General features: G+C 46.7%; 1 protein-coding gene across 1 annotated transcript; it reads right to left on the bottom strand.

Moving 5' to 3' along the window:
• Nucleotides 1-1,626: 1,626 nt before the first annotated feature.
• Nucleotides 1,627-7,406, bottom strand: LOC124669771 (cellulose synthase-like protein H1). Its single transcript, XM_047206317.1, has 8 exons — nucleotides 6,765-7,406; nucleotides 6,520-6,639; nucleotides 6,317-6,439; nucleotides 4,131-4,343; nucleotides 3,881-4,001; nucleotides 3,586-3,770; nucleotides 2,575-2,925; nucleotides 1,627-2,363 (listed from the first exon to the last, which is right to left on the bottom strand). Exons 1-8 carry the CDS (start codon nucleotides 7,338-7,340, stop codon nucleotides 1,806-1,808), a joined length of 2,247 nt encoding a protein of 748 aa, XP_047062273.1. The 5' UTR covers nucleotides 7,341-7,406; the 3' UTR covers nucleotides 1,627-1,805.
• Between the last annotated feature and the right edge of the window lie 18,257 nt (nucleotides 7,407-25,663).

Genomic DNA, 25,663 nt, shown 5'->3' on the forward strand with positions numbered 1-25,663 from the left:
GGCTAGCTTCGGTGCTGCTCGAGGCCCTCGACCTTCTCCACTATACCGGCCTTGAGGCAGAACACCCCGACGCGCGCCGGTCGCTGTTGTGTTGTCTTGGTAGCTGTCATTGCGCGGCCTCCGATCGTTGTCCTCGGTGTAGTAAACTCAGCTGGCCCTGAGCTCCGGATGCCCCCTCGTGGACATGCACATGGAACTGTTCACCTTGACGAATAGCGCGTCATCGCCGATGTCGTCCGTCTCCTTCCACTCCTCGCCGTCGAGCACATGCACCTTGAAGGAGCACGTCCACTGAGGATGCTGGGCCGTGGTCTGGTCAGAGTCATTGAGCACGGCCATCAGCCGCCCATCTGACGCCGTGATGAGGTACTTGTGCTCCGCGTCGTCCAGCCCCTTGGCGTGAACACAACCCTGGTGAACTCGCTAGAGTCGGCGTCGTGCTCCCACGCCTCGTCGTCGCCCAAGTAGGAGATGGAGTAGAACTGGCTCTTGTAGTAGACGTCAACCTCGACACTGTCGCCCGAGGGTGCCGCCAGCCCCCACAAACCGTCGCCCACTGCGAGAGCCGCGACACTCACTTGCATCGTCAACCCCCCTGTGGCGGGCCGTGGCCGTAGTAGTAGTGTAGTACGGCGGAGGGTGACAGGTGAAGTGTTTTCACTTTTCAGACCGAGCGTGAAGCTGGCGCCCCGTGTGTGCGTGTTGAGGCAGGGGATGGTGGTGATTTCCGGTAGCGCGTGCCGCTCGCTGGTTACCAGGCTGACTAGATCCATCCTATCGCATGCATCGGCGGTGACAGCCACCCTTCGCCGCCAAAGGAGGAGCAGCCTAGAATGACGTGGTCGGTTCCCGTGGCGCGCACGACGGCGGCGCGGCGTTCGGCGAGGAAGAAGAGCGTGGCGGTTTCCGGGTTGTGGCCAGGGAGGACGAGCCACGGCGCCTCCGGCTTGGATGCGGCACACGAGGCACGAACACGGCGGTGAAGGAAAGGTGGTCGAGGAGGCTCAGGCGGCTGTGTATGTTGTCTAGCATGTCCGGTGCGAGGCTGGCAGCGCTGGCGCCGGTGGCCTTTATTCGATCTTGCCGCATTGAACCACAGATCGAACCACTACAGTGGCCGAGGAGGTTTGTGCCGTCGAATAATGATCCGATCCGATGCAAATCAACGTAGTTTTTTAGGAACAAAACGCAGCTTACCCTAGAAATTCTAAGGACAAGGGCATGTGCAATGGTTGATAAGACTATCTTATCTTAATCCTGCCACGTAATATAGATATAACAATAAAACATGATGTACAATGGGTTGTTTTTTAGTCTTATCAGGCATCCTAAATTTATGGGTTGTTTTTTAGCTAAGAGAAGGCAAAGTCTTTTTTCATCTTTCTCTTTCCCCTACTTCAGCATTTATTCTACGTGACACTGCTAAGATATCACCATTGCATACGTACCGGGTCACACGAAAGATATGGGATAAGATGTTTCCAACATGGGCCCATAGTCCGAGCCCCTTTTTTTTTCAAGGATCCTAGTTTCGCGGTTCTTTTTGCAATTATTTCTCTACAAAACTGCATCGATGTTGTCTCGTGGTCTTTCAAAGATCGAACCGGTGTTAGAGGGATCATAGTCTTGCGGTCTTTCAAAGATCGAACCAGTGTATTCTTCCCATTTTATCGTTGAACAGAATTCCTTTAAACTTCTAGTCTAGTAATAATAATATTCTTATGTCTCTTTCATTTTCCCATGGTAGTAGTTATTCTAAGCAGAACCAGGATCAATCTGCTTCCAATATTTCGATGGCCCACATGTTAGTTCCTTGTGCAGAAGTGTACAAACACAGACACAATCAAACTAGCCTTTATCTTGACACTCCACGGGATTCCGTACCTTCCACTGCTGACAAGCCCTCTCACGAATGGCCAGAAGCACAACATCATCCAGACACAACACACGAACTCTCCAATTCCTGGGCCACTGTGAGCTCCCCTCGCCATCCCGACAACGACACGGCATGCCCCAACAACTATTGCAACAATGTTCAAGATTGAGAGTGTGGTCACTGGGATGAAGATGGGCGACGAGTCGAAGGTGAAAAGCCCCTGATCAACGTCGTTAGGGCTGGCGGCACCATCGGACATGCTGCTTTCCTTGCGCGTGACCTCGAACACGGTCTCGGAGAGTCCCATGGTCTTGAGGAGCACGGTGAGGAAAGCGAGGAGCCAGGCACAGGCCGAGGTGATGCGTTGCATCCTGTGGTTGTTCCACCAGGCACGGGCTGAGAGCCCGCATTCCTTATACTCCATCAAGTTGTAGATGTTGTAGGTCAAGAACAGAGCAAGTGGGATGCGGAAACCTTCATCTGATGCCTGCAAAAGTAGTATCGGAAGAACTATACATCAGTCAACTAGCATTTTTGAGCAATTCTCAGCCAGCCAACTAGTCTACCAGAGTATGTAACAAATTAAGAAATTTTCTAGAGTAGTTGCATAAGAATCTGGAGCTGGTTAAATATCTCCCACATACTGACATTTCAGCTGTGAGCAATGTACTGGTGGCTGATGAGAAAATTATATGTACCTTGGGCAAGAAAGACTGGTTTGTGAGTAGGCAGAAAGGTCCCAGTAGAGCGTAGCACAGCTCGAAAAGCGCCCTAATGGGCCACACATATAAGAGCATGTAGGCAAGGCATTGCCGAAGCTGGAGGCGCCTGAAGATGGTGCCAAGGATCGGGCTGTTCCGGCCGATGAGTATCTCCAGAAGCCCTGTCGCCCATCTCTTGTACTGGGTCAGGCTTGCTAGTCCGCCAGTGGGAGCACATCCCAAGAATGACGGTGGGTTGGTGTCCATCAACGCCGATTTCCAACCCATCGCATGGATTCGCTGCCCGGTCAGCATGTCTTCTGTCATCGATCCATAGACCCAGCCAATCTACAAAAGTACATCGTGTTGGAACAAATCTTGTTATTAGTACTAAGTTTAGAGTTTGATCATGTTTATTTTTTGTAATCGAGTCAAGGCCAGAAGCTGCGTTGGTCTGCACGAACAAAGCTGTGATCATGCGTGTGCAGACAAGCTAATGGTCTTGCGTAGCCAAGAATAAGTTGATGTAGATGGTAGCTGATAGGATAATCATGTGTGTGCGCCTAGCGGAAAACTAGCTTTAGGAGTGATCAAGTTAGTTTAGAGGAGGTGCATACGTGTGACTCCTTCAATGTAGCTGCATGCATCTGGCCTAGCTAGTGGGTCGAGTGGCCGAGTCGTGTGGCTGCGGGCTTAAGAATAGGTCAGCATGTGTTAGTGTTTGTGCATGACGTTGGTGGGTTAGTGGCTGCGCATTAGCCGTGTGAGTTTGGCTATATAAGCCACTGTAACCAGCTGAGTTGAGTTGTGGAGTGGAATACAGAAAAAAACACTATGTGCGTGTGCTGAAACTATTCGTGTGTATGTGTGCATCTTCTCCACCATGTTAACGTGTGTGTATCTTGGGCAAATTCTGTTACATCGAACGAACTCGAATTAGAGAATTTTCAAGAGATGGGTGATGGTACTGTAGCAAAAACTACAAAAATACTGCAATGGCAACTATACCTCCTGACCCCAACATGTGCCTCCCTCGTAGCTGGAAGCGCCTACTTGTTTTGCCACTTCAACGCGACTCGATATGGATTCTGTTGGTCTAGCGAGCACGTCTCCTGAGATGATGTTCCTAGATGATTCTATGAGCTCCTTTGAGCCCCCAAACTTGATTTGGAGTTGCTTGTAAGATGGTGACACTGGCAAATTAAGAAGAGGCATTTGATATGACTTGTAAGGAACCAAAATGCACTGACCAAATACTTCACTTTACTTCCAATGATTACATGTTTTGCATGCCCAATTTTACCTGGTCTCCCGTGTTTGATTTTATCTGGTGGCGGCATCCCGTAAATGACTTTCCTGCGGTGAAAACAGCCAGTCCCACCGTAGAAAATTCCTTGGATCCCAGCGACTCCACCTCCAAGTTTCTGGAACATGCCACAAAAACCAGTAGAGTTGTAACACTATTAGTGATGCATAACAAACCGGCCTTCACCACCACAAGAAAACAGAGAAGCAGTAGCTGCACACAACAATCGTGCACATCCAATGCATACCTTGAATCCAACCTCCAACTGGTTTCCGAAGGGATCATCCTTGAGGGCACCATAGAACTTCTGCGGCGTCTGGACGAACCCGCTCTCGATCTCGTCGTCGAACCCCAAGAGTAGGCACATGGCGTGCAGGGCGACCTGCGGGTTATTGGCGAACATGTCGCAGTCCACGTTGAGCATGATGGGCGCGTTGGTCATCACAGCTGACACCCTTGTCTGCACCAAGAGATGCTCAGCTTAATTATCAACACTCCTATGAACTTCTCTTTATGTTGTTTGTATGACACACTAATGATGTATGGGTGTGTCTATGTCTTAGTTGATTGAGATTTTCTTAAGTCTCAGTCATCTCAGAAAAATGCAACTTCAGTTTAAAGAAAAGAAAAGTGAAAAAACGCCCCCGTGCTGCTCCTCTCGAGCAGCCCGGGCGGAACCCTAGGCGAACGACCACAGCCGCCACCAAACGCCCCTCCTCCCTCTGCCGCCGCCGGAGGGCGCCACCGGGCAAAAGCCTGCACGGCGTCGGCGGCGGCGGGGCGGCCTCTCCCCTGCAACCTCTCCGCCCGGGGCGTTTCTCGCGGGGCTCTCCTCCGGCTGGTGAGCTGCTGCTCCGGCGCGGTTCCGGCGCGGCTTTGGCGCGGCGTGCCGCTGCACCGGCGTGGTGCTCGTCCGCGTGCCGGCGTGGAGGTCGCCCCGTGCCGGCGTGGAGCTGCTCGGCCTCCCCCGTCTCGATCTCCTCCTTCCGCCTCCGTGCTGCGCTGGCCTCCTCCCGCGGTGGCTGCTCGCGGCGGCCTCCTTCACGCGGCGGCTGCTCGCGCCGGCGCCGGCCTGTGCGACGCCCCGCGCCCCTGGCGGTGTGGCTGGTGGCTGCTCCCTTCCCTGCTGGTGTTGCTCCACGCGGGGCAGATCTCGCCCGGCAGATCTGGCCTTTGAGCGTTCCGCGGGGCCTGGACCGGCCTGCTGCCCGTCCAGATTGGACCGCTCAGCTCTACGGCCGCTCCCTGCCCCGGTGGCCCGTGTCCATCCTTCGGCCGTGGTTTCCGCTGTTGTGGTGGAGGTCAGCCTGTCTCGACGCTTCGTGTCAAGCTTCGAGAGAAATCTCCGATCCTGGCCTCGCCGGATCTGGCGGTGGCGGCGCTCCCTGCGTCGTTTCCTCCTTGGAGGCACCGTCCTGAAGCCTTGCACGTGTCGGATAGCTATGCCTCTCGTCGTCTCGCCGACCCTTGGCTCGTATCCCTCTGGGGCTAGGTTGATGTCATGGTGGCCCGGACCGTGCTGCTCGGACGTCCTGGGGTGGCCTCGGCTTGCGCTGCTCTTCGACCACGGGGGTGGCACACCGGTGACATCGCCCCAGACTCGGCTATCCGACGCCCTTCGTCTGTGCTTGGTCTCAGCAGCACAATGCCCTTCGGCTTCGCCGACGGCACACCGGTGTCGTCGCACGGTCTCGGCTATCCGACGCCCTTCGACCGTGCCGGTGACGCTTCTTGATGTGCCCATGTCTGGTCTCCACGTAGTCAGCTACCTGTTCCGTTGGGCTGCTTGCCTTTGGTGTTGGGGTTCTCACCGGAGATCCTCCTTTGGCGGCCGGCTTGAGGTCCTCGAGGTGGCTTGCTGGTTATGACTCTGCATCGCCTTTCGGCCACGGGGTCGGCACACCGGTGTCGTCGCCCCAGTCTCGGCTATCCGATGCCCTTCGACTGTTCTTGGTCTCGGTTCTGCAGGTCCTTCGTCGCCGCCCGTCGCTCACCCTGCTAGGTCGTGGTGCTTGTCTCTTGGGGAGCTAGCCTCCCGGGGTTTCGGTTGGCTTGTGATGCTAACCTCCCTCTGCCTTTTTGTGTTCCCTTGCTTCTAGTTTGTTTTTGTTGTATTTTTTTTGTCTTCTACTCCCTTGTAACCCCCTGTAATTTCTCTAATCTGGTTGTAAGAACTTGGGCCTGCCCGGCTACTTTCGTGGAATGCAACAAGCGGTGGGGATTTTCCCCCCCGTCAACCTCGAAAAAAAAAAGTTTAAAGAAAAGTGTAACTCGGTCCAGTTGCATATTTTTGGTATAAAAGTGCAATTGCATTTTTTTAACAGAAAAGTGCAACTCAAAGCACTTTTTTGTAAGTGACTTAGACTTCAAAAAATCTCAATTGATTGAGACATAGCAAAACGGATGGTGTATTTAGTAGAAGAGAGCGCTTACCAGAACATTCATGGCGCCGGCCTTGAAGTTGTGGTAATGTTTGGGGCTCTTCTCTCTCGAGACGTACACCAGATTTGGGAATCCTTGCCCTGTTCTTCTGCTCTTGGTGTTATCCCAGAGAACCTGAACCCAGACATATCAACAGTAACAGTTTGTCACAATGATGCACATAGTGACACAGCACATGGGGGCAATGGGCTAACCTTGACGATTGTAGGATGGTTCCTGCGCTCGGTGTCGACGAACTCAGCGAACTCAGCATCCCGCAGAATGAATCCCTCGTCGGCGTTCTCGATTCGGGTGACCAGCTTCTCATACTCGCTCTAAGAGCACACACACCAGGAGAAGATTCATGCATGGCCGACTCATGGGTGATAATGTACGTAACAATATTTGTATTGACATGATCATGGGAGCTAGCTAAGCGCCATTAATTATTGTGTCTAACCTTCATGAATGCCCAGCTCTCCATGAACTCGTCGCCCGTGCCAATCTCCGGCGGTGCCGAAGCGAAGTACATGAACGGGGCCCTGACCCCGACGCCGTGCCTCTTGCAGAAGGGCACCCAGAGGGCGGCGAACTCCGCGGCCTCGCGCATCGCGTAGCAGGTGACGGGCGAGCAGCCGTCGTCGGAGACGTAGCACGCCAGCTTGCCGACGTCTGGGTAGTCGAGGGCGAGTAGCGATAGCACGGTGTTGACGGTCATCAGCGGCGGTTCCAGCAGCGGGTCGGCCGTGGTGACGAACATGTCCATCGCTGGGAGCTCCTCCGGGAGGAGGTTGTCCGGGTACGTGTCGAACCGGACGGGGCTCCACTTGCAGTTCATGTTGAGCGCCCACACGAAGGCGAACCACGCCTCGCAGACCAGCGCGAGCGTGCCGACCCACGGCGACGTCGCGCCTTGAGGCGACGCGGCGCGGCGGGCGATGAGGGCGAGGAGGAGGAAGAGGATGGCGAACTCGGCGAGTATCCATGCCGTTCTTCCGAGGACCACCCTCTCCTGCAGCTTCTTGGTGCTCGCCATGGCCCTCTCGTAACAGCTAGCACACGACTCCGCAAAGCAAGCAACAAGCGCTAGCTGAGGATTATGTAGAGTCACAGTCCCGCCGTCCAGTTCACATCGGCCAGGATTATTAATTAGCTATTCCTGGTGTGTTTCCTATGGGAAGAAAAGATTTGTTCATGGCAGCATGCGCATGCGCGGGTCTCTCTGAGTCACAGGAAAACAGAAAGTTATCTTTACTTGGTCCCAGCCGCCGTGCACCTCTGGATGGACATGGTGGTCTTGTCTCTTTGCTCTGCACAGGTTTGTCCTGGTTGCTCACTCGGCCCGTACCAACCAATCGGCTCCATGCCTCCATGCAAAGCCGTTGCCTGTGGAGTACTTCTAGAAGTCCAGTTTTGGATTAATGCAAGCAGCCTACGTGATCCCTGACGGCAGCAAGGTATATTATTGGATTGCTCTCAATCGGTGAGGTCTATAGATCACAATGAACTAGTGAAACGGACGAGACGTACACCAGAAGACAAACAAAAAGGAAAACGAACATTGCGCCCTAACTGACAGGTCTGACAAAGACTTGATTTATCCTTAATTCAACTATGAGAAATTATCGAAGGGCAAGCTAAAACCTCCATGACTTGGTGAATGGGATGACCAAGATGACGGTGCCAAAGATTGGGGTCGATGACAACATAGGCTTGAGGATGACCCAAGAGAGGAGCGTCATGAAGAGGATAGTGAGGGCCCGAGCTATTGGATCTGAGAATCTCGGTCCTGCTTGGGTAGTCCTTCGTAGAGAAACCAATAGGATCGAATTCAAGAGAAAGATTATTGGCAGTGCTAAGTTGACGAACGGTAACAAGATTTATTATAAGATTATTGTCAATCACGAGGATGAACAAGGAGAAAGGACAGCGTGACCCGTGGCGGTAACATGCAAGTACCGTTATCGACAGTGACCAAACGTGAGGCGTCGTGGATATGTCCATGGCAGGTGCTACAGGGGTAGCACTTGAGAGGTTCGCAACAAGGGAGATGTAGCCATCTACGAATTGAGATTGCATGAAGACCAGGGTTTACCCAGGTTCAGCAACTCCGGAGAGTAAAAGGCATACCTCCTGTTGTTTTCATTGATTGGAGGGTTACAATGGGGTCCTGCAAGTTGGCTATGGCGACTCGCAAGGTCGTATGAAGGTGGAATCGTCTTCCTAGGGTTCCATACCGGGTTTAGGGTTTAGGGTTTACAATAAGTGCGGAGAGTCGGGGAGCAACTCGCAGGACTAATGGGCCATGTAGCTACTCTCCTGGGCTACCTCTAGATTTAGTCGCTAGCTTCACTCTAGACCCAGACGAGTCGAGTGAGGCCTCCAAGCCTATCATCCAGGTGAGTCCTTCTGGTGATGGTCCCTGTGGGCTATGTCCCCATCAGTAGTCCCCGAGTGCATCATGGAGTCGTCATAGGCTTCAGGCGTCAAGCATCTGTTCAGAGTTCCACGAAGGGAGCCAGCGTCGAATCGGTGATGAACTCATGACATTAAAGGTTAAACTATGAAAAACTCTAAGTCGCCATTGTTCTGAGTGACTTAATCGTCAAGGTGTCATCTGGGTGGAGTCGCCATTTGTCAGGATGAAGTCTTCTTAGGTCCAAGTCCTCCAAACAGATTCATCTCAGGCGGATCTTCCTAGGATGGAGCCGCCCCAACAAGTGCTTTGTCATCTAGTTGCGGTCCACTAACATATTCCCTCTGCAAGCTAGTCTGATGGGACAAGACAGCGAGTTGCCTCGGGATGAGTGTATTGAATGGCATCTCTATCGAATCGTCGTGAATCTCGGCCACACGATCTCTGCACCGGTAGACGTGGAGTAATATGTGCTGCAATTTCCAACACGTTTTGAGTTACCGATAACCGCTGCAACATGCGACTGGGGTAATCCAGTAATTCCGCATCACCCTATTTAAGGCATGTGGGGGAGAGCCAATCACTCCTCACTCTCCCCATTTCTTCGCCGGTGTGTTCTACCACCATTTTGCCACCTCGAGCTCCACCCCGCAAACCAAAAATTCCCATTCCAGCCATGGCGATCAATGGTGTGTGGTGTCGATCCAAGATGAAGCCCAAGGCGCTCGTGTCGTTCACTACCACGGGGATCATCCCTCAACGGGGAGCGACCCAATGGCGGATTCCGGGCAAGGAGGAGTTTCCCTGCCGGAGAAAGGTGAATTAGTCGTGTTCTTGAGCTTCCTTCAGCGTGGGATATCTTTCCCCACTTAACATTTCCTCTGGAGCCTTCTCTCCTACTATAACATCCAAAGTTTGGATTTGGAGCCACATACATCAGATTAGCATGTTCGTGGATTTATGCGAGTGTTATATGGGCTGCCCTCCATACTTCCTTCTATAATTGGCGATTTTCCACAGGCAAGTCTCGCGCGAGAATCCAAATAGAGCGAGGCACCATCGGTGGCATCACCTTCCAAGTGAAGGACGATGAGTCGTTCATCGACTTCGAGCTGCCGAAGAAGGCGCATGTTGACTGGAGAAAATTCTTGTTCTATATGAGGGAAGAGACCCCCCGCCGGCGAGAAGCCAATGAAGCAATTCACCTCCAAGGGAAGCAAGCCGCGCAACCTACACATCAACAACATCCCGAGAGACCAGAAGTAAATCATCAAGGCGATGCGGGCTCGCCTCGTCGAGTTGAATACCATAGGAAACTGGCCCCCCTCCGCATTCGCAAGCACCTGTTGTGTGAGTGACATGGTGACGTCGATTTGAGACATACGACCTTGATAAAGTGGTCAGAGGCCATTTTCATCAAGGTGATCAAGAAGATCACCACGACGACCTTCACCTCCTTCGACGATGACCTTCAACCGTACTCAAAGTACAAGCCGATGCAAGAGGTAAGAACTCTCCCGACTTTGTTAAGTAAACCATAATCTTCAAGTTTTTGTATGTCGCCAATCCCATTCGTAGATCTGGAGCAAGGTGGAGGGACTGGCTCCTCTTGTCGACGATAATGCAGAGTGGTCCGAAGTGGCGGAGGAGAAGGAAGGCAGTGTCGATGATGAGGATACCGATGCGTCGGAGAAGAAGGATGGCCATAACGACAACAAGGAGACCGAGAAATTAGAGGAGAAGGAGGAGGAGGAAGACGACGAGGCGCCCGACTCGAACGTCGATCAGGAGCCTGCGGGTCTCAACCGCGGGAAGAAGAGGCCCGCTGCAACTTCCTCCCAGTCAGTTCATGATGAGGAGTCAGATAAGGAAAAGGGTAAACAATGAATTTCCCCAAGTGGAGGAAGAAGAGCCCCTCCTAAATTGTAAAAGAGAAGATGAGACGGACTCGGCAGACCACCATCCTGGAGTCGCACGTCACTCTGCAGTGCCTGATGATCATGGTGCTCAAAGCCCCCAAGCCGGTCTACTCCAACTTGAAGACCTTGCCGATTGCCAAGTAAGTGATAATTATTTTAACATGTGACTCCCTTTTCCCAACTGTCAACACACCTAACTCGCTAATCGTCGCAGGAGCAAGCCAAAGACCTTGAAGAAGGCAGCGGTGGGTGATGTCTACGGGTGCTTCTATTCTTGTAGACAGTGTTGGGCCTCCAAGAGCAGAGGTTTGTAGAACAGCAGCAAGTTTCCCTTAAGTGGATCATCCAAGGTTTATCGAACTCAGGGAGGAAGAGGACAAAGATATCCCTCTCAAGCAACCCTGCAACCACAAAGCAAGAAGTCTCTTGTGTCCCCAACACACCTAATAGGTGCACTAGTTCGGCGAAGAGATAGTGAAATACGGGTGGTATGAATAAATATAAGCGATAGTAACGACACCGAGAAAAGTGCTTGCTGGCGTGTAGTTGATGGTGGTAATATTGCGGACAATACAAATGCGATAAAACGATAAACAAGCAGCGATAGCGATATTTAGGAACAAGGCCTAGGGATCATACTTTCACTAGTGGACACTCTCAACATTGATCACATAACAGAATAAATAGATAGATGCTAGACTCTACACCCTCTTGTTGGATGATGAACACCACTAACTGTGTAGGATTACACGAACCCTCAATGCCGGAGTTAACAAGCTCCACAATATTCAATGTTCATATTTAAATAACCTTAGAGTGCATGACAGATCAACATAACCAAACCAAGTACTAACATAGCATGCACACTTGTCACCTTCACGCTACGAAAGGAGGCATAGATCACATCAATACCATCATAGCAATAGTTAACTTCATAATCTACAAGAGATCACAATCATAGCCTACGCCAAGTACTACACGATGCACACACTCGTCACCATTACACCGTGCGGGAGGAATAAACTACTTTAATAACATCACTAGAGTAGCACACGGATAAATTGTGATACAAAACACATTGCAATCATAAAGGGATATAAATAAGCACTTCACTATGCCATTCATAACGGTGAATAAGTATTCCGTGAAATATAGCCTAAGAGACCCACACGGTGCACACACTCGTCACCTTTACACACGTGGGACAAGGAGTCTCCGGAGATCACATAAGTAAAACCCACTTGACTAGCATAATGACATCTAGATTACAAGCATCATCATATGAATCTCAATCATGTAAGGCAGCTCATGAGATTATTGTATTGAAGTACATAGGAGAGAGATGAACCACATAGCTACCGGTACAGCCATTAGCCTCGATGGAGAACTACTCCCTCCTCATGGGAGACAGCAGCGTTGATGAAGATGGCGGTGGAGATGGCAGCGGTGTCGATGGAGAAGCCTTCCGGGGGCACTTCCCCGTCCCGGGGCGTGCCGAACGGAGACTCCTGTCCCCCAGATCTTGGCTTCGCGATGGCGGCGGCTCTGGAAGGTTTTCTCTGGTTTCGTCGAACGTGTCGAGGTTTTTAGGTCAGGGACCTTTATATAGGCGAAGAGGCGGAGTCGGAGGGTCGACGAGGCGACGACACACTAGGGGGGCGCGGCCAAGGCCTGGGCCGCGCCACCCTGTCGTCTAGGGCCCACAGGGCCCTCCTGCGCGGCTCTCGGGTGTTCCGGAAGCTTCGTGGAAAAATAGGATGCTCGGGCGTTGATTTCGTCCGATTCCGAGAATATTTCCTTACTAGGATTTCCGGAACCGAAACGAGAAAACGACAAGCGGCCCTTCGGCATCTCGTCAATAGGTTAGTTCCGGAAAACGCATAAATATGACATAAAGTGTGCATAAAACATGTAGATATCATCAATAATGTGGCATGGAACATAAGAAATTATCGATACGTCGGAGACGTATCAACATCCCCAAGCTTAGTTCTCGCTCGTCCCGAGCAGGTAAACGATAACAAAGATAATTTCTGGAGTGACATGCCATCATAACCTTGATCATACTATTGTAAACATATGTAATGATTGCAGCGATCAAAACAATGGTGAATGACATGAGTGAACAAATGAATCATAAAGCAAAGACTTTTCATGAATAGTACTTTCAAGACAAGCATCAATAAGTCTTGCATAAGAGTTAACTCATAAAGCAATAAATCATAGTAAAGGTATTGAAGCAACACAAAGGAAGATTGAGTTTCAGCGGTTGCTTTCAACTTATAACATGTATATCTCATGGATATTGTCAATGTAAAGTAATATAACAAGTGCAATATGCAAGTATATAGGAATCAATGCACAGTTCACACAAGTGTTTGCTTCTTGAGGTGGAGAGAGATAGGTGAACTGACTCAACATAAAAGTAAAAGAATGGCCCTTCGCAGAGGGAAGCATTGATTGCTATATTTGTACTAGAGCTTTGGTTTTGAAAACATAAAGAGAGCATAAAAGTAAAATTTTGAGAGGTGTTTGTTGTTGTCAACGAATGGTAGTGGGCACTCTAACCCCCTTGCCAGACAAACCTTCAAAGAGCGGCTCCCATAAATTATTTTTATTTTTGGGTGGCACTCCTTCCAACCTTTCTTTCACAAACCATGGCTAACCGAATCCTCGGGTGCCTGCCAACAATCTCATACCATGAAGGAGTGCCTTTTTATTTTAGTTTTATTATGATGACACTCCTCCCCACCTTTGCTTTCTCAAGCCATGGCTAACCGAATCCTTCGGGTGCCGTCCAACAATCACTTACCATGGAGGAGTGTCTATTTAGGTTAATTAATTTGGGACTGGGAATCCCATTGCCAGCTCTTTTTGCAAAATTATTGGATAAGCGGATGAAGCCACTAGTCCATTGGTGAAAGTTGCCCAACAAGACTGAAAGATAAACACCACATACTTTCTCATGAGCTATAAAACATTGACACAAATCAGAGGTGATAAATTTTGAATTATTTAAAGGTAGCACTCAAGCAATTTACTTTGGAATGGCGGAGAAATACCATGTAGTAGGTAGGTATGGTGGACACAAATGGCATAGTGGTTGGCTCAAGGATTTTGGATGCATGAGAAGTATTCCCTCTCGATACAAGGCTTAGGCTAGCAAGGTTATTTGAAACAAACACAAGGATGAACCGGTGCAGCAAAACTCACATAAAAGACATATTGTAAACATTACAAGACTCTACACCGTCTTCCTTGTTGTTCAAAACTCAATACTAGAAATTATCTAGACTTTGGAGAGACCAAATATGCAAACCAAATTTAGCAAGCTCTAGGTGTTTCTTCATTAATAGGTGAAAAGTATATGATGCAAGAGCTTAAACATGAGCACAACAATTGCCAAGTATCAAATTATTCAAGACATTTTAGAATTACTACATGTAGCATTTCCCAATTCCAACCATATAACAATTTAACGAAGAAGATTCAACCTTCACCATGAATACTATGAGTAAAGCCTAAGGACATATTTGTCCATATGCAACAACGGAGCGTGTCTCTCTCCCACACAATGAATGCTAGGATCCATTTTATTCAAACAAAAACAAAAACAAAAACAAACCGACGCTCCAAGCAAAGCACATAAGATGTGATGGAATAAAAATATAGTTTCGGGGGAGGAACTCGATAATGTTGTCGATGAAGAAGGGGATGCCTTGGGCATCCCAAGCTTAGACGCTTGAGTCTTCTTAGAATATGCAGGGGTGAACCACCGGGGCATCCCCAAGCTTAGAGCTTTCACTCTCCTTGATCATATTGTATCATCCTCCTCTCTTGATCCTTGAAAACTTCCTCCACACCAAACTCGAAACAACTCATTAGAGGGTTAGTGCATAATAAAAATTCACATGTTCAGAGGTGACACAATCATTCTTAACACTTCCGGACATTGCACAAAGCTACTGGACATTAATGGAACAAAGAAATTCATCCATCATAGCAAAAGAGGCAATGCGAAATAAAAGGCAGAATCTGTCAAAAACGAACAGATCCGTAAAGATGGATTTTATTGAGGCACCATACTTGCTCAAATGAAAATGCCCGAATTGAATGAAAGTTGCGTACATATCCGAGGATCACGCACGTAAATTGGCATATTTTTCTGAGCTACCTACGAGAGAGGCAGGTCGAAATTCGTGACAACAAACAAATCTGTTTCTGCGCGAGTAATCCAAATCTAGTATGAACCTTACTATCAATGACTTTACTTGGCACAACAATGCACAAAACTAAGATAAGGAGAGGTTGCTACAGTAGTAAACAACTTCCAAGACTCAAATATAAAACAAAAATACTGTAGTAAAAACATGGGTTGTCTCCCATAAGCGCTTTTCTTTAACGCCTTTCAGCTAGGCGCAGAAAGTGTATATCAAGTATTGTCAAGAAATGGAGCATTGACATCATTACCGGGGGTGTTGGGAGTTTTCTCAACCATGCATAGTATGTTGGATACATAAGTTTCAGCGGCTCCCTTTTCATTAGTCTTGGGCTTGCTGCTCTCATCAAACAAATTTTCAGGAACAAGCCAAGCATAATTATTATCTAGAGCTTCATGCATCGCTAGGAGCTTACATGGTATTGGTGCTTTAATCTCCCCACCATCATTAACATTATTAGTGTACTTTATTCTATCCATATCTATTTTTTCAAGTGTTCTTTTAAAATCGGTGATCGTACCAAGCCTCTCATGCTTACTAAAAACTTTTCTAGCTTCTTTAGCTATATCCGCAAATTCTCGCACTAAGACTTTTAGAACAAAATCTCTCTTCTCTCCCCGCTCCATATCGAAAGTGTAAGAAACATGTGTTGTATCATGGGGTTGAGACTAATAAATCTAGCTTCCATCATGCGTACCAAACAAACGAGAGGCATCTTCATAAGTAGGGACAGCTTTTGCAAGGGGTATATCTTTAAGATCTTCATGCATACTAACATGGGTGAAAAATTCTTCTATATTATCTCTTCCAATTATAGACCCTTGTCCCACAGGTATATCTTTTACGGTAAAATTAAAAGGAAACATGTTGAAATAAGTAAAGAAAATGCAAGTAACTATTTTTTTTGTGTTTTTAATATAGAGTGCAAGACAGTAAATAAAGTAAAGCTAGCAACTAATTTTTTTTGTGTTTTGATATAATGCAGCAAACAAAGTAGTAAATAAAATAAAGCAAGACAAAAACAAAGTAAAGAGATTGGATTGTGGAGACTCCCCTTGCAGCGTGTCTTGATCTCCCCGGCAACGGCGCCAGAAAAAGATTGCTGGCGTGTAGTTGACGTGGGAGTTAGAAATCTTTGTGGTGTAACTTTTCTTCAGTTCCCCGGCAACGGCGCCAGAAAAAGAGCTTGATGCGTGCAGTCGACACGTCCGTTGGGAACCCCAAGAGGAAGGTGTGATGCGTACAGTAGCAAGTTTTCCCTCGGAAAGAAACCAAGGTTTATCGAACCAGGAGGAGCCAAGAAGCACGTCGAAGGTTGATGGCGGCGGGATGTAGTGCGACGCAACACCGGGGATTCCGGCGCCAACGTGGAACCTGCACAACACAACCAAAGTACTTTGCCCCAACGAAATAGTGAGGTTGTCAATCTCACCGGCTTGCTGTAACAAAGGATTAGATGTATAGTGTGGATGATGATTGTTTGCAGAAAATAGTAGAACAAGTATTGCAGTAGATTGTATTCAATGTAAAAGAATGGACCGGGGTCCACAGTTCACTAGAGGTGTCTCTCCCATAAGATAAATAGCATGTTGGGTAAACAAATTACAGTCGGGCAATTGACAAATAGAGAGGGCATGACAATGCACATACATGATATAATTAGTATTGTGAGATTTAATTGGGCATTACGACAAAGTACATAGACCGCTATCCAGCATGCATCTATGCCTAAAAAGTCCACCTTCAGGTTATCATCCGAACCCCTTCCAGTATTAAGTTGCAAACAACAGACAATTGCATTAAGTATGGTGCGTAATGTAATCAATAACTACATCCTCGGACATGGCATCAATGTTTTATCCCTAGTGGCAACAGCACATCCACAACCTTAAAACTTTCTATCACTGTCCCAGATTTAATGGAGGCATGAACCCACTATCGAGCATAAATACTCCCTCTTGGAGTTAAGAGCAAAAACTTGGCCAGAGCCTCTACTAATAACGGAGAGCATGCAAGATCATAAACAACACATAGGTAATAGATTGATAATCAACATAACATAGTATTCTCTATCCATCGGATCCCGACAAACACAACATATAGAATTACGGATAGATGATCTTGATCATGTTAGGCAGCTCACAAGATCCGACAATGAAGCACATGAGGAGAAGACAACCATCTAGCTACTGCTATGGACCCATAGTCCGGGGGTGAACTACTCACTCATCACTCCGGAGGCGACCATGGCGGTGAAGAGTCCTCCGGGAGATGATTCCCCTCTCGGCGAGGGTGCGGGAGGCGATCTCCGGAATCCCCCGAGATGGGATTGACGGCGGCGGCGTCTCGGTAGGGTTTTCCGTATCGTGGCTCTCGATGCGGGGGTTTCGCGACGAAGGCTTTAAGTAGGCGGAAGGGCAACGCGGGGGGCCACACGAGGGCCCCACACACCAGGGCCGCGCGGCCAAGGGCTGGGTCGCGCCGCCCTGTTGTGGCGGCGCCTCGTGGCCCCACTTCCTTTCCCCCTCGGTCTTCTGGAAGCTTCGTGGAAAAATAGGATGCTGGGCGTTGATTTCGTCCGATTCCGAGAATATTTCCTTACTAGGATTTCTGGAACCAAAAACAGCGAGAACAACGAACTGGCCCTTCGGCATCTCGTCAATAGGTTAGTTCCGGAAAACGCATAAATATGACATAAAGTGTGCATAAAACATGTAGATATCATCAATAATGTGGCATGGAACATAAGAAATTATCGATACATCGGAGACGTATCAGTGGGTCGGGAATCGACGGTAGCAAAGGAGACGACGGAGAGGGTGGCAAAGGTGAAGGAGGCTGCGTACAAGGACATTGCGGAGGGAGAGGTCGCGAACAAGAGCATAGCGGAGGAGGAGGAGGTGGAGACGACAACGATGGAGGCGGCAGCGACGAAAGCTGCCAAGAGGGAAAGAGTCGCTCGGGGACGGCGATCGATGCTGGCTGCAGACCGTGCCGCTGCCAAGAACTCGTAGGGGGCAACTAGCATGGAGGCGGAGGCTAGCAAGTATGAGTCCGCAATGACTGGGGCGACCCCGGCAAACATTGATGTGGTGTTGGTCGACGTATACAACGTGGACATCGCTGGCGACAAGTCCATGGTGCATCCACTCCCCTCCATGGCATTTAACAAGCTGCATCGCCTTCTGGGTGGCGCTCACAAGGTAAGCCAAGTTGTTTTTTAAAGAATGTGCCTAGTAGTAGAAATCCCAAAGGGTCAAGTCATTTCAGAGAGACGACTCGAGACTCTTCTAAGGCATGCTCTAACTCGCCTGCTACCCTCGAGAGTGTCAGATGGCCGCGGAAAATATTGAGATTGGCTGCTGACCAACAACTGCATGCGGGTTGTAATGACATTGTTGATCAAGACGGTTGTGGACGTGCTCGCCATGCTCTAGTACCTCAGCCCCTGGAACAGTGATACGTCGCAAATGTATCAATAATTTTTGATGCTCCATGCTTGTTTTACACCAATTTCACTATGTTTTACTTACACTTCATTACACTTTTATATATTTTCCGACACTAACCTATTGACAAGATGCCACAGTGCCAGTTTCCTGTTTTCTGCTGTTTTTGGTTTCAGAAAAGTTGTACAGAAAATATTCTTGGAATTGGACAAAACAAAAGCCAAAGATCTTATTTTATCGTAACGAAGACAAAGTCCGAAGGGGGTCGAAGAGGTGCAGCATGGTGGCCAGACAACACCTAGGCCGGCCTGGCCTAGCCCGCGCCTAGGGGTGGTGTGGGCCACCCGGCACCCCATCGACCTATCTCCTCCGCCTATTATTCCCTTCGACACAAAAACCCTAAAAAAATCAGCCTCCGTTCCAGAAAACTTCCTTAGCTCCGATGCCGTCGCAGACAAGATTCGGGGGACAGAAAGTCTCTGTTTCGGCACCCTGTCGGGACCGGGAATTGCCCCCGGAGCCATCTCCATCGACTCCACCGCCATCTCCATCGACGTTGCTGACTCCCATGATGAGGAGGGAGTAGTTCTCCCTCGGGGCTGAGGGCTTTACAGGTAGCTATGTGGTCTATCTCTCTCTCCCATGATATGATCTTTATGTGATCGTGAGCTTTGTAGTCTAGTTGAATATGTAGATGTTATTCTGCAACTATTGTGATACTCATGTAATTTTATTATGTGATCTCCGGGGATATCTTGTCCAACGGTGTGAAGCTGACAGTGTGCACACCGTTTTTGTTTCTTAAGCTTAATTTACAGAAATACTTATGAATTGCGGTGTCTAGTTAGTACCATCTTTGTATGCTCAAAGTGATAGTGTGGGGTGTCCATAGATTGGGAATGCGAACTTTAAGGAGTGCTTATGCAGCCCTACATAGTGAATTTGTGTTTATTATCAAATCGGAGAATAGTTCAGAGTAGCGTAGTGAAGCGATAATATTTATATATTTAATTATGGTATCATTGTTGAGAGTCTCCACTAGTGAAAGTAAGAGCCCTAGGCCTTGTTTCTAAACATCTGAACACCGTTTACAACCAGTTCTGCTACATATTTGCTCGCTGCCATTTTTATTTCAGATTGCAATTACTACTTAAAATCATCCATATTACTTGTATTTCACTATATCTTCACCGAACTAGTGCACCTATACACCTGACAAGTGTATTGGGTGTGTTGGGGTCACAAGATACTTATTGTATCATAATTGCAGTGTTGCTTGAGAGGGATATCTTTGACCTCTACCTCCATGAGTTCAATAAACCTTGGGTGATCCACTTAAGGTAAATTTGTTGTTGTTCTACAAACCTCTGCACTTGGAGACCCAACACTGTCTATAAGAATAGAAGCGTGCGTAGAAATCAAGCTCTTTCTTGGCGCCGTTGCCAGGGAGACAAGCTAAAAGGTACTCACATCCTCTGGCTACTAAGTTTTTTAGTTGCTGGTGAGTGCTCGAAGTTATTTCCTTTAGATTCTGCAATTACATCTTTTTGTTTCTTGTTTTTATTTTCACCAGTTAGGCTTAATGGAAAACAATAACAAAATTAGAGAGCTTTATAGTATTTATCTTGAGTTAGGATATGAGGTGTTTGAAGAGAAAATTCAAAAAAACATATGAAACTTTACTTGCATGCTAGTAGCAATGTTATTAATATGAATTCTTTGAACACTGTTATTGCTAATGCTATGTAAAAGTATAAGCTTGGGGAAGCTGGTTTTGATGAGCATGATATTTTTAGTCTCCCAAGCATGGAGGAGGAAATTTACTTTAATGATACTATGCCTCCAATATATGATGATTACAACGATGATTATGTTATTTTCAGTCCACCTACTATTGAGGAGGGAATTAATTATGATTACAATATGCCTCCTATATTTGATGATTATGGTGATGATAATAATAATGATAGCTATTTTGTTGAATTTGCTCCCACTACAATGAATAAGAATGACTATGCTTATGTGGGAGTAATAATTTTATGCATGTGACTCATGATAAGAATGTTTTATGTGATAGTTATAGTGTTAAGTTTACTCACGATGCTACTGAAAGTTATTATGAGAGACTCCCAACAGTATTAAGTTTCACCTCTTTATGTTGAAAATTTTGAAGTTGCACTTGTTTTGCTTTCCTATGCTTGATACTATGTGCTTCTTTGATTTATTTTTTTACAAGATTTCTATGCATAGGTGATGACCCACAAGTATAGGGGGTGTATCGTAGTATTTTCGATAAATAAGAGTGTCGAACCCAACGAGGAGCAGAAGGTGTTGACAAGCAGTTTCGATGAAGGATTCACTGTAAATGCTCACAGACAAGTGTTCGGGGGTTTTGATATAGCGGATGAATAAAGTACAAGTAAGTAAAGTGCGAGAGAAATAATTGCAGCGAGTGGCCCAATCCTTTTAGCACAAAGGACAAGCCGGTTTGTTTACTTATAATGACCAAACGTTCTTGAGGACACACGGGAATTTAGTCTAGTGCTTTCGCTTCATATAGCTGATTAATCTTCATTGTTTTGATAAGTGTTGTGTGGGTGAACCTATGCTAATGCACCGCCCTTCCTAGGACTAATACATACTTGTGATTATACCCCTTGCAAGCATCCGCAAATACAAGAAAGTAATTAAGATAAATCTAACCACAACCTTAAACTACGAGATCCTCGCTATCCCTCCCGCATCGATATACCAACGGGGGTTTAGGTTTTCGTCACTCCGGCAACCCCGCAATTAGCAAACGAATACAAGATGTATTCCCCTAGGCCCATAAATGGTGAAGTATCATGTAGTCGACGTTCACATGACACCACAAGAAGAATAACACCACAACTTAAATATCATAACATTGAATATTACCCAACATAATTCACTACTAACATTTAGACTTCACCCATGTCCTCAAGAACTAAACGAACTACTCACGAGACATCATATGGAACATGATCAGAGGTGATATGATGATGAATAACAATCTGAACATAAACCTTGGTTCAATGGTTTCACTCAATAGCATCAATAACTAGTAGAAATCAATACCGGGAGAGTTTCCCCTATCAAACAATCAAGATCCAACCCTAATTGCAGCGGTGACGAGGTGCAGCGGTGGAGATGGCGGTGATGATGATGAAGATGATGGTGATGATGATGGAGATGATGTCCAACTCGACGACGGTGACGATGGCGTCGATTTCCCCCTCCGGGAGGGAATTTCCCCGGCGGATTTCAGCCTGCCGGAGAGCTCTTTTCTCTCTGGTATTTTCCGCCCCGCGAGCAGCGGCCGTGACTCTTCGCGACTATCCTCTGGAGCTTAGGTTTTCGGGACGAAGAAGTACGCGAAGGAGAGGAGGCCAGAGGGGGCTGTGGGCCCCTTCCCCACAAGGCGGCGCGGCCAGGGCAGGGCCCGCGCCGGCCTATGAGGGGGCCCATGGCGGCCCTCCTCGGCTCCTCCTTTTGGCTCTCTCCGTCTTCTGGAAAAATAGGATTTTCAGTATAATTTCCGTCAGTTGTTGATCTTCCGAAATATTGCGTTCTGACGGTGCTTTTTCCAGCAGAATTCTGACTCCGGTGCGCGATTCTCCAATGACCATGAAACATGCAAAATAGATGAAATAACATAAGTATCATCTCTAAATATGAAAAGATATCAATGAATAACAGTAAATTATGATATAAAATAGTGATGCAAAATGGACGTATCAACTCCCCCCAAGCTTAGACTTCGCTTGTCCCCAAGCGAAACTGAGCTCAGTAAACAAGACCACATGTTTATGGAGTGAAGAGTCGATAAATAAAATACGGACAAGAAGCATCATATTAATTCACACAAGACATTCTAGTCGACAACTTCCTCATATAATTCAACTTGAAACAAGTAGAAGGTAATCACAAATAAAGGTGCATGAGAAATCATAATTGGTGATGGCAAACTTCGTTCTTGGTCAGAGAACAGTTAACAGATTGTACTTATCTATTGAGCAGCGCTCTTATACTAAAGCTTATAACAAAACTTGCATACTCAATCATAATAATCTCCTCATAATCATTGATAACCTCCAAAGCTATATTCATTCGGATAAAACTTGTACTAAACAAGGAAGAATAAAAGGCATGATTAAGTAGATCACAATATAGATGGTTGGATCACAACAGCTCAATTGCTTGCTTAAGATGGAGGGAAATAGGTTTACTGACTCAACATAAAGTAAAAGATAGGCCCTTCGCAGAGGGAAGCAGGGATTAAATCATGTGCTAGAGCTTTTTAAGTTTTGAAATCATATAGAGAGCATAAAAGTAAGGTTTTGAGAGGTGTTTGTTGTTGTCAACGAATGGTAGTGGGTACTCTAACCCCCTTGCCAAACAGACTTCCAAAGAGCGGCTCCCATGAAGGATGTTATCTCTACCAGCAAGGTAGATCATCCCTCTTCTCTTTTGTTTACACATGTACTTTAGTTTATTTAAGGATGACACTCCTCCCAACCTTTGCTTTCTCAAGCCGTGGCTAACCGAATCCTCGGGTGCCTTCCAACATTTCACATACCATGGAGGAGTGTCTATTGCAAAATTAAGTTGCTTACTGACGAATCAGGGCAAAACATGTGAAGAGAGTTATTAATGAAAGTTGATTAATTGGGGCTGGGAACCCCGTTGCCAGCTCTTTTGCAAAATTATAGGATAAGTGGATGAAGCCACTAGTCCATTAGTGGAAGTTGCTCAACAAGATTGAAAGATAAAACACCACATACTTCCTCATGAGCTATAAAACATTGACACAAATAAGAAGTAATAACTTTTGAATTGTTTAAAGGTAGCACATGAAGTATTTACTTGGAATGGCGAGGAAATACCACATAGTAGGTAGTTATGGTGGACACCGATGGCATAGGTTTGGTTTAAGGGTTTGGATGCACGAGAAGTATTCCTTCTCGATACAAGTTTTTGGCTAGCAAGGTTGATTAGCAAGCATAAGAGTTGAGGGAAACAAACAAATATACATGTGATAGAAACAATCATGCATCTTCCTTGTAAGCACAAACAATTTTAACTTCAGAATACTAAGCTAGGAACTAACAAGAAATATAATAACATATCTACATGTACTTCCTCTTTTCTACTTAAACTCAAAGTGCTGTTGCTATTGACCAATGCTAAGTTTGCCAAAACCAAATAGATTTACTCAATGCTCCCAAAGTGATACCAATACTAACAACAAGATCAATCATATAATAGAGATTGCAAACTAAAATAAGATGTGCAATATGTAAATGATAAGACTTCTCATTAATATTCCATAACGATAACTCACACCAAGGGATACATAGATAACCAACTAAAGAGAGATACTTCCATACCGCAACACATCTTATATGATAACTTCCCTACTCATGATATGACACTACTTGATAGTAAAAAGATAAAAGATAGTGATGATGTGATACCGCGGCACTCCCCCAAGCTTGGAACAAACCAAGGGGATGCCAATACCGATGATGAATTACTCCTTCGGCGGTGGTGATGAATTCTTGATAAGCTTCTCAACAAGCTCCTTTAGCTCATCAATCCTGTACGTGAGGTTGCGGATCATCTCCGAATTGTGCTCGACGCGGCTAAGAAGTATGTCCGACGGCGAGTCCCAACTCTTAGAATTGTTTCCCCACTCTTCAACTTCAGGCTTCATCCTTCCTGCAGTGTTAGAACGATCTATATCCCAATTGCTAGGCAATACTGCCTTGGGAATCCTTTCAATTTGACTATTGTAAATTAGATTGCGGAAGGGGTTGTAGGTGCCTGGAGGAGATGTCTTTGGAGCTAGGTAGTGACGTGGAACCTTTCCTCCGGTGCGAATTCTTGCACTCTTCTTGGTACTGAAAGAGTTTTCCACCACCTCGATGCTTGCGATGGTGGCACGCGGGTATGCACGCGAGTCTTCCTCCACTTCTTCTTCATCTTCTTCCTTGACACTCTCATCCACCTCTTTCCACTCGGGATCTTGAATATCTTCATCCGAAAGCCCCTTGCCCTTGTTGTTGGAGACCATGGTGCTTCTAGATCAAAGACGAGATCCCGGCGGAAACAGACTCGAAACAAAACACGTCGAGAAAACGATATACGGACCTCCGGGGTCCGGGGATTATATAACATAAATTTTCACGACAAAAGGAAAGCACCAGGTCGAACCATAGTCGGAGAGGGGCAACGAGGGGCCCTCCTCATAGGGCGGCGCGGCCAGGCTGGGGCCCGCGCCGGCCTATGGGGGCACCCCCTCGTGTGTCTCCTCCACTCCGTTTCGATCTCGTAATTTTTCATATTTTCCAAAAGTAGCAAAAACATTGTTCGGAAAGTTAAACGCGGACTTTTTCTTACCAGTACTGTTACCTATTCAAAGTCGAACTCTGCAGGACTGTCATTTGGCCTTTGATGAAAGCTTCCGGAGTTACCACTCGAATAACATCAACATCTTCATTATAAGAATCACCGGATATATAATGCTTGAGTCTTTGTCCACTTACCACTTGTGTGGCATTACCTTGCAGAGAGCTAATTTTAATTTCTCCTGAACGATACACCTCATCAATGACATATGGTCCTTCCCATTTTGAGAGTAATTTCCCTGCAAAAAATCTGAGACGAGACCGATACAATAGGACTTTATCCCCAACATTAAATTCTCTTTTGATAATTCTTCTATCATGCCATTTCTTAACTTTATCTTTAAAGAGTTTAGCATTTTCATATGCTTCACTTCTCCATTCATCTAGAGAACTCAATTGTAGCAATCTCTTCTTACCAGCAAGTTTAGGATCTTTATTTAGTTCTCTTACAGCCCAGTAAGCTTTGTGCTCTAGTTCTAAAGGTAAATGACAAGCTTTCCTATAAACCATTTTATACGGTGACATACCCATGGGATTTTTATAAGCAGTTCTATAAGCCCATAGTGCTTCCTTCAATTTAATAGCCCAGTTCTTTCTAGATTTATTAACGAGTCTTTTGCAAGATAGATTTAATCTCTCTATTTGATAATTCTACTTGCCCACTAGTTTGAGGATGATAAGCGGAAGCAATTCTATGATTAATACCATATTTAGCAAGAGTTTTTCTAAAACCACCATGAATAAAATGAGAACCTCCATCAGTCATAAGGTATCTAGGAACTCCAAATCTAGGAAAAATAATATCTAAAAGCATTCTTAAAGAGGTCTCACCATCGGCACTTTTTGTGGGTATGGCTTCCACCCATTTAGTAACATAATCAACAGCAACAAGTATATGAGTGTTACCTTCGAAGAAGGGAAAGG

The sequence above is a fragment of the Lolium rigidum genome, chromosome 7 (assembly GCF_022539505.1).
Source record: "Lolium rigidum isolate FL_2022 chromosome 7, APGP_CSIRO_Lrig_0.1, whole genome shotgun sequence".
In the NCBI taxonomy this organism is placed as follows: Eukaryota; Viridiplantae; Streptophyta; class Magnoliopsida; order Poales; family Poaceae; genus Lolium; species Lolium rigidum.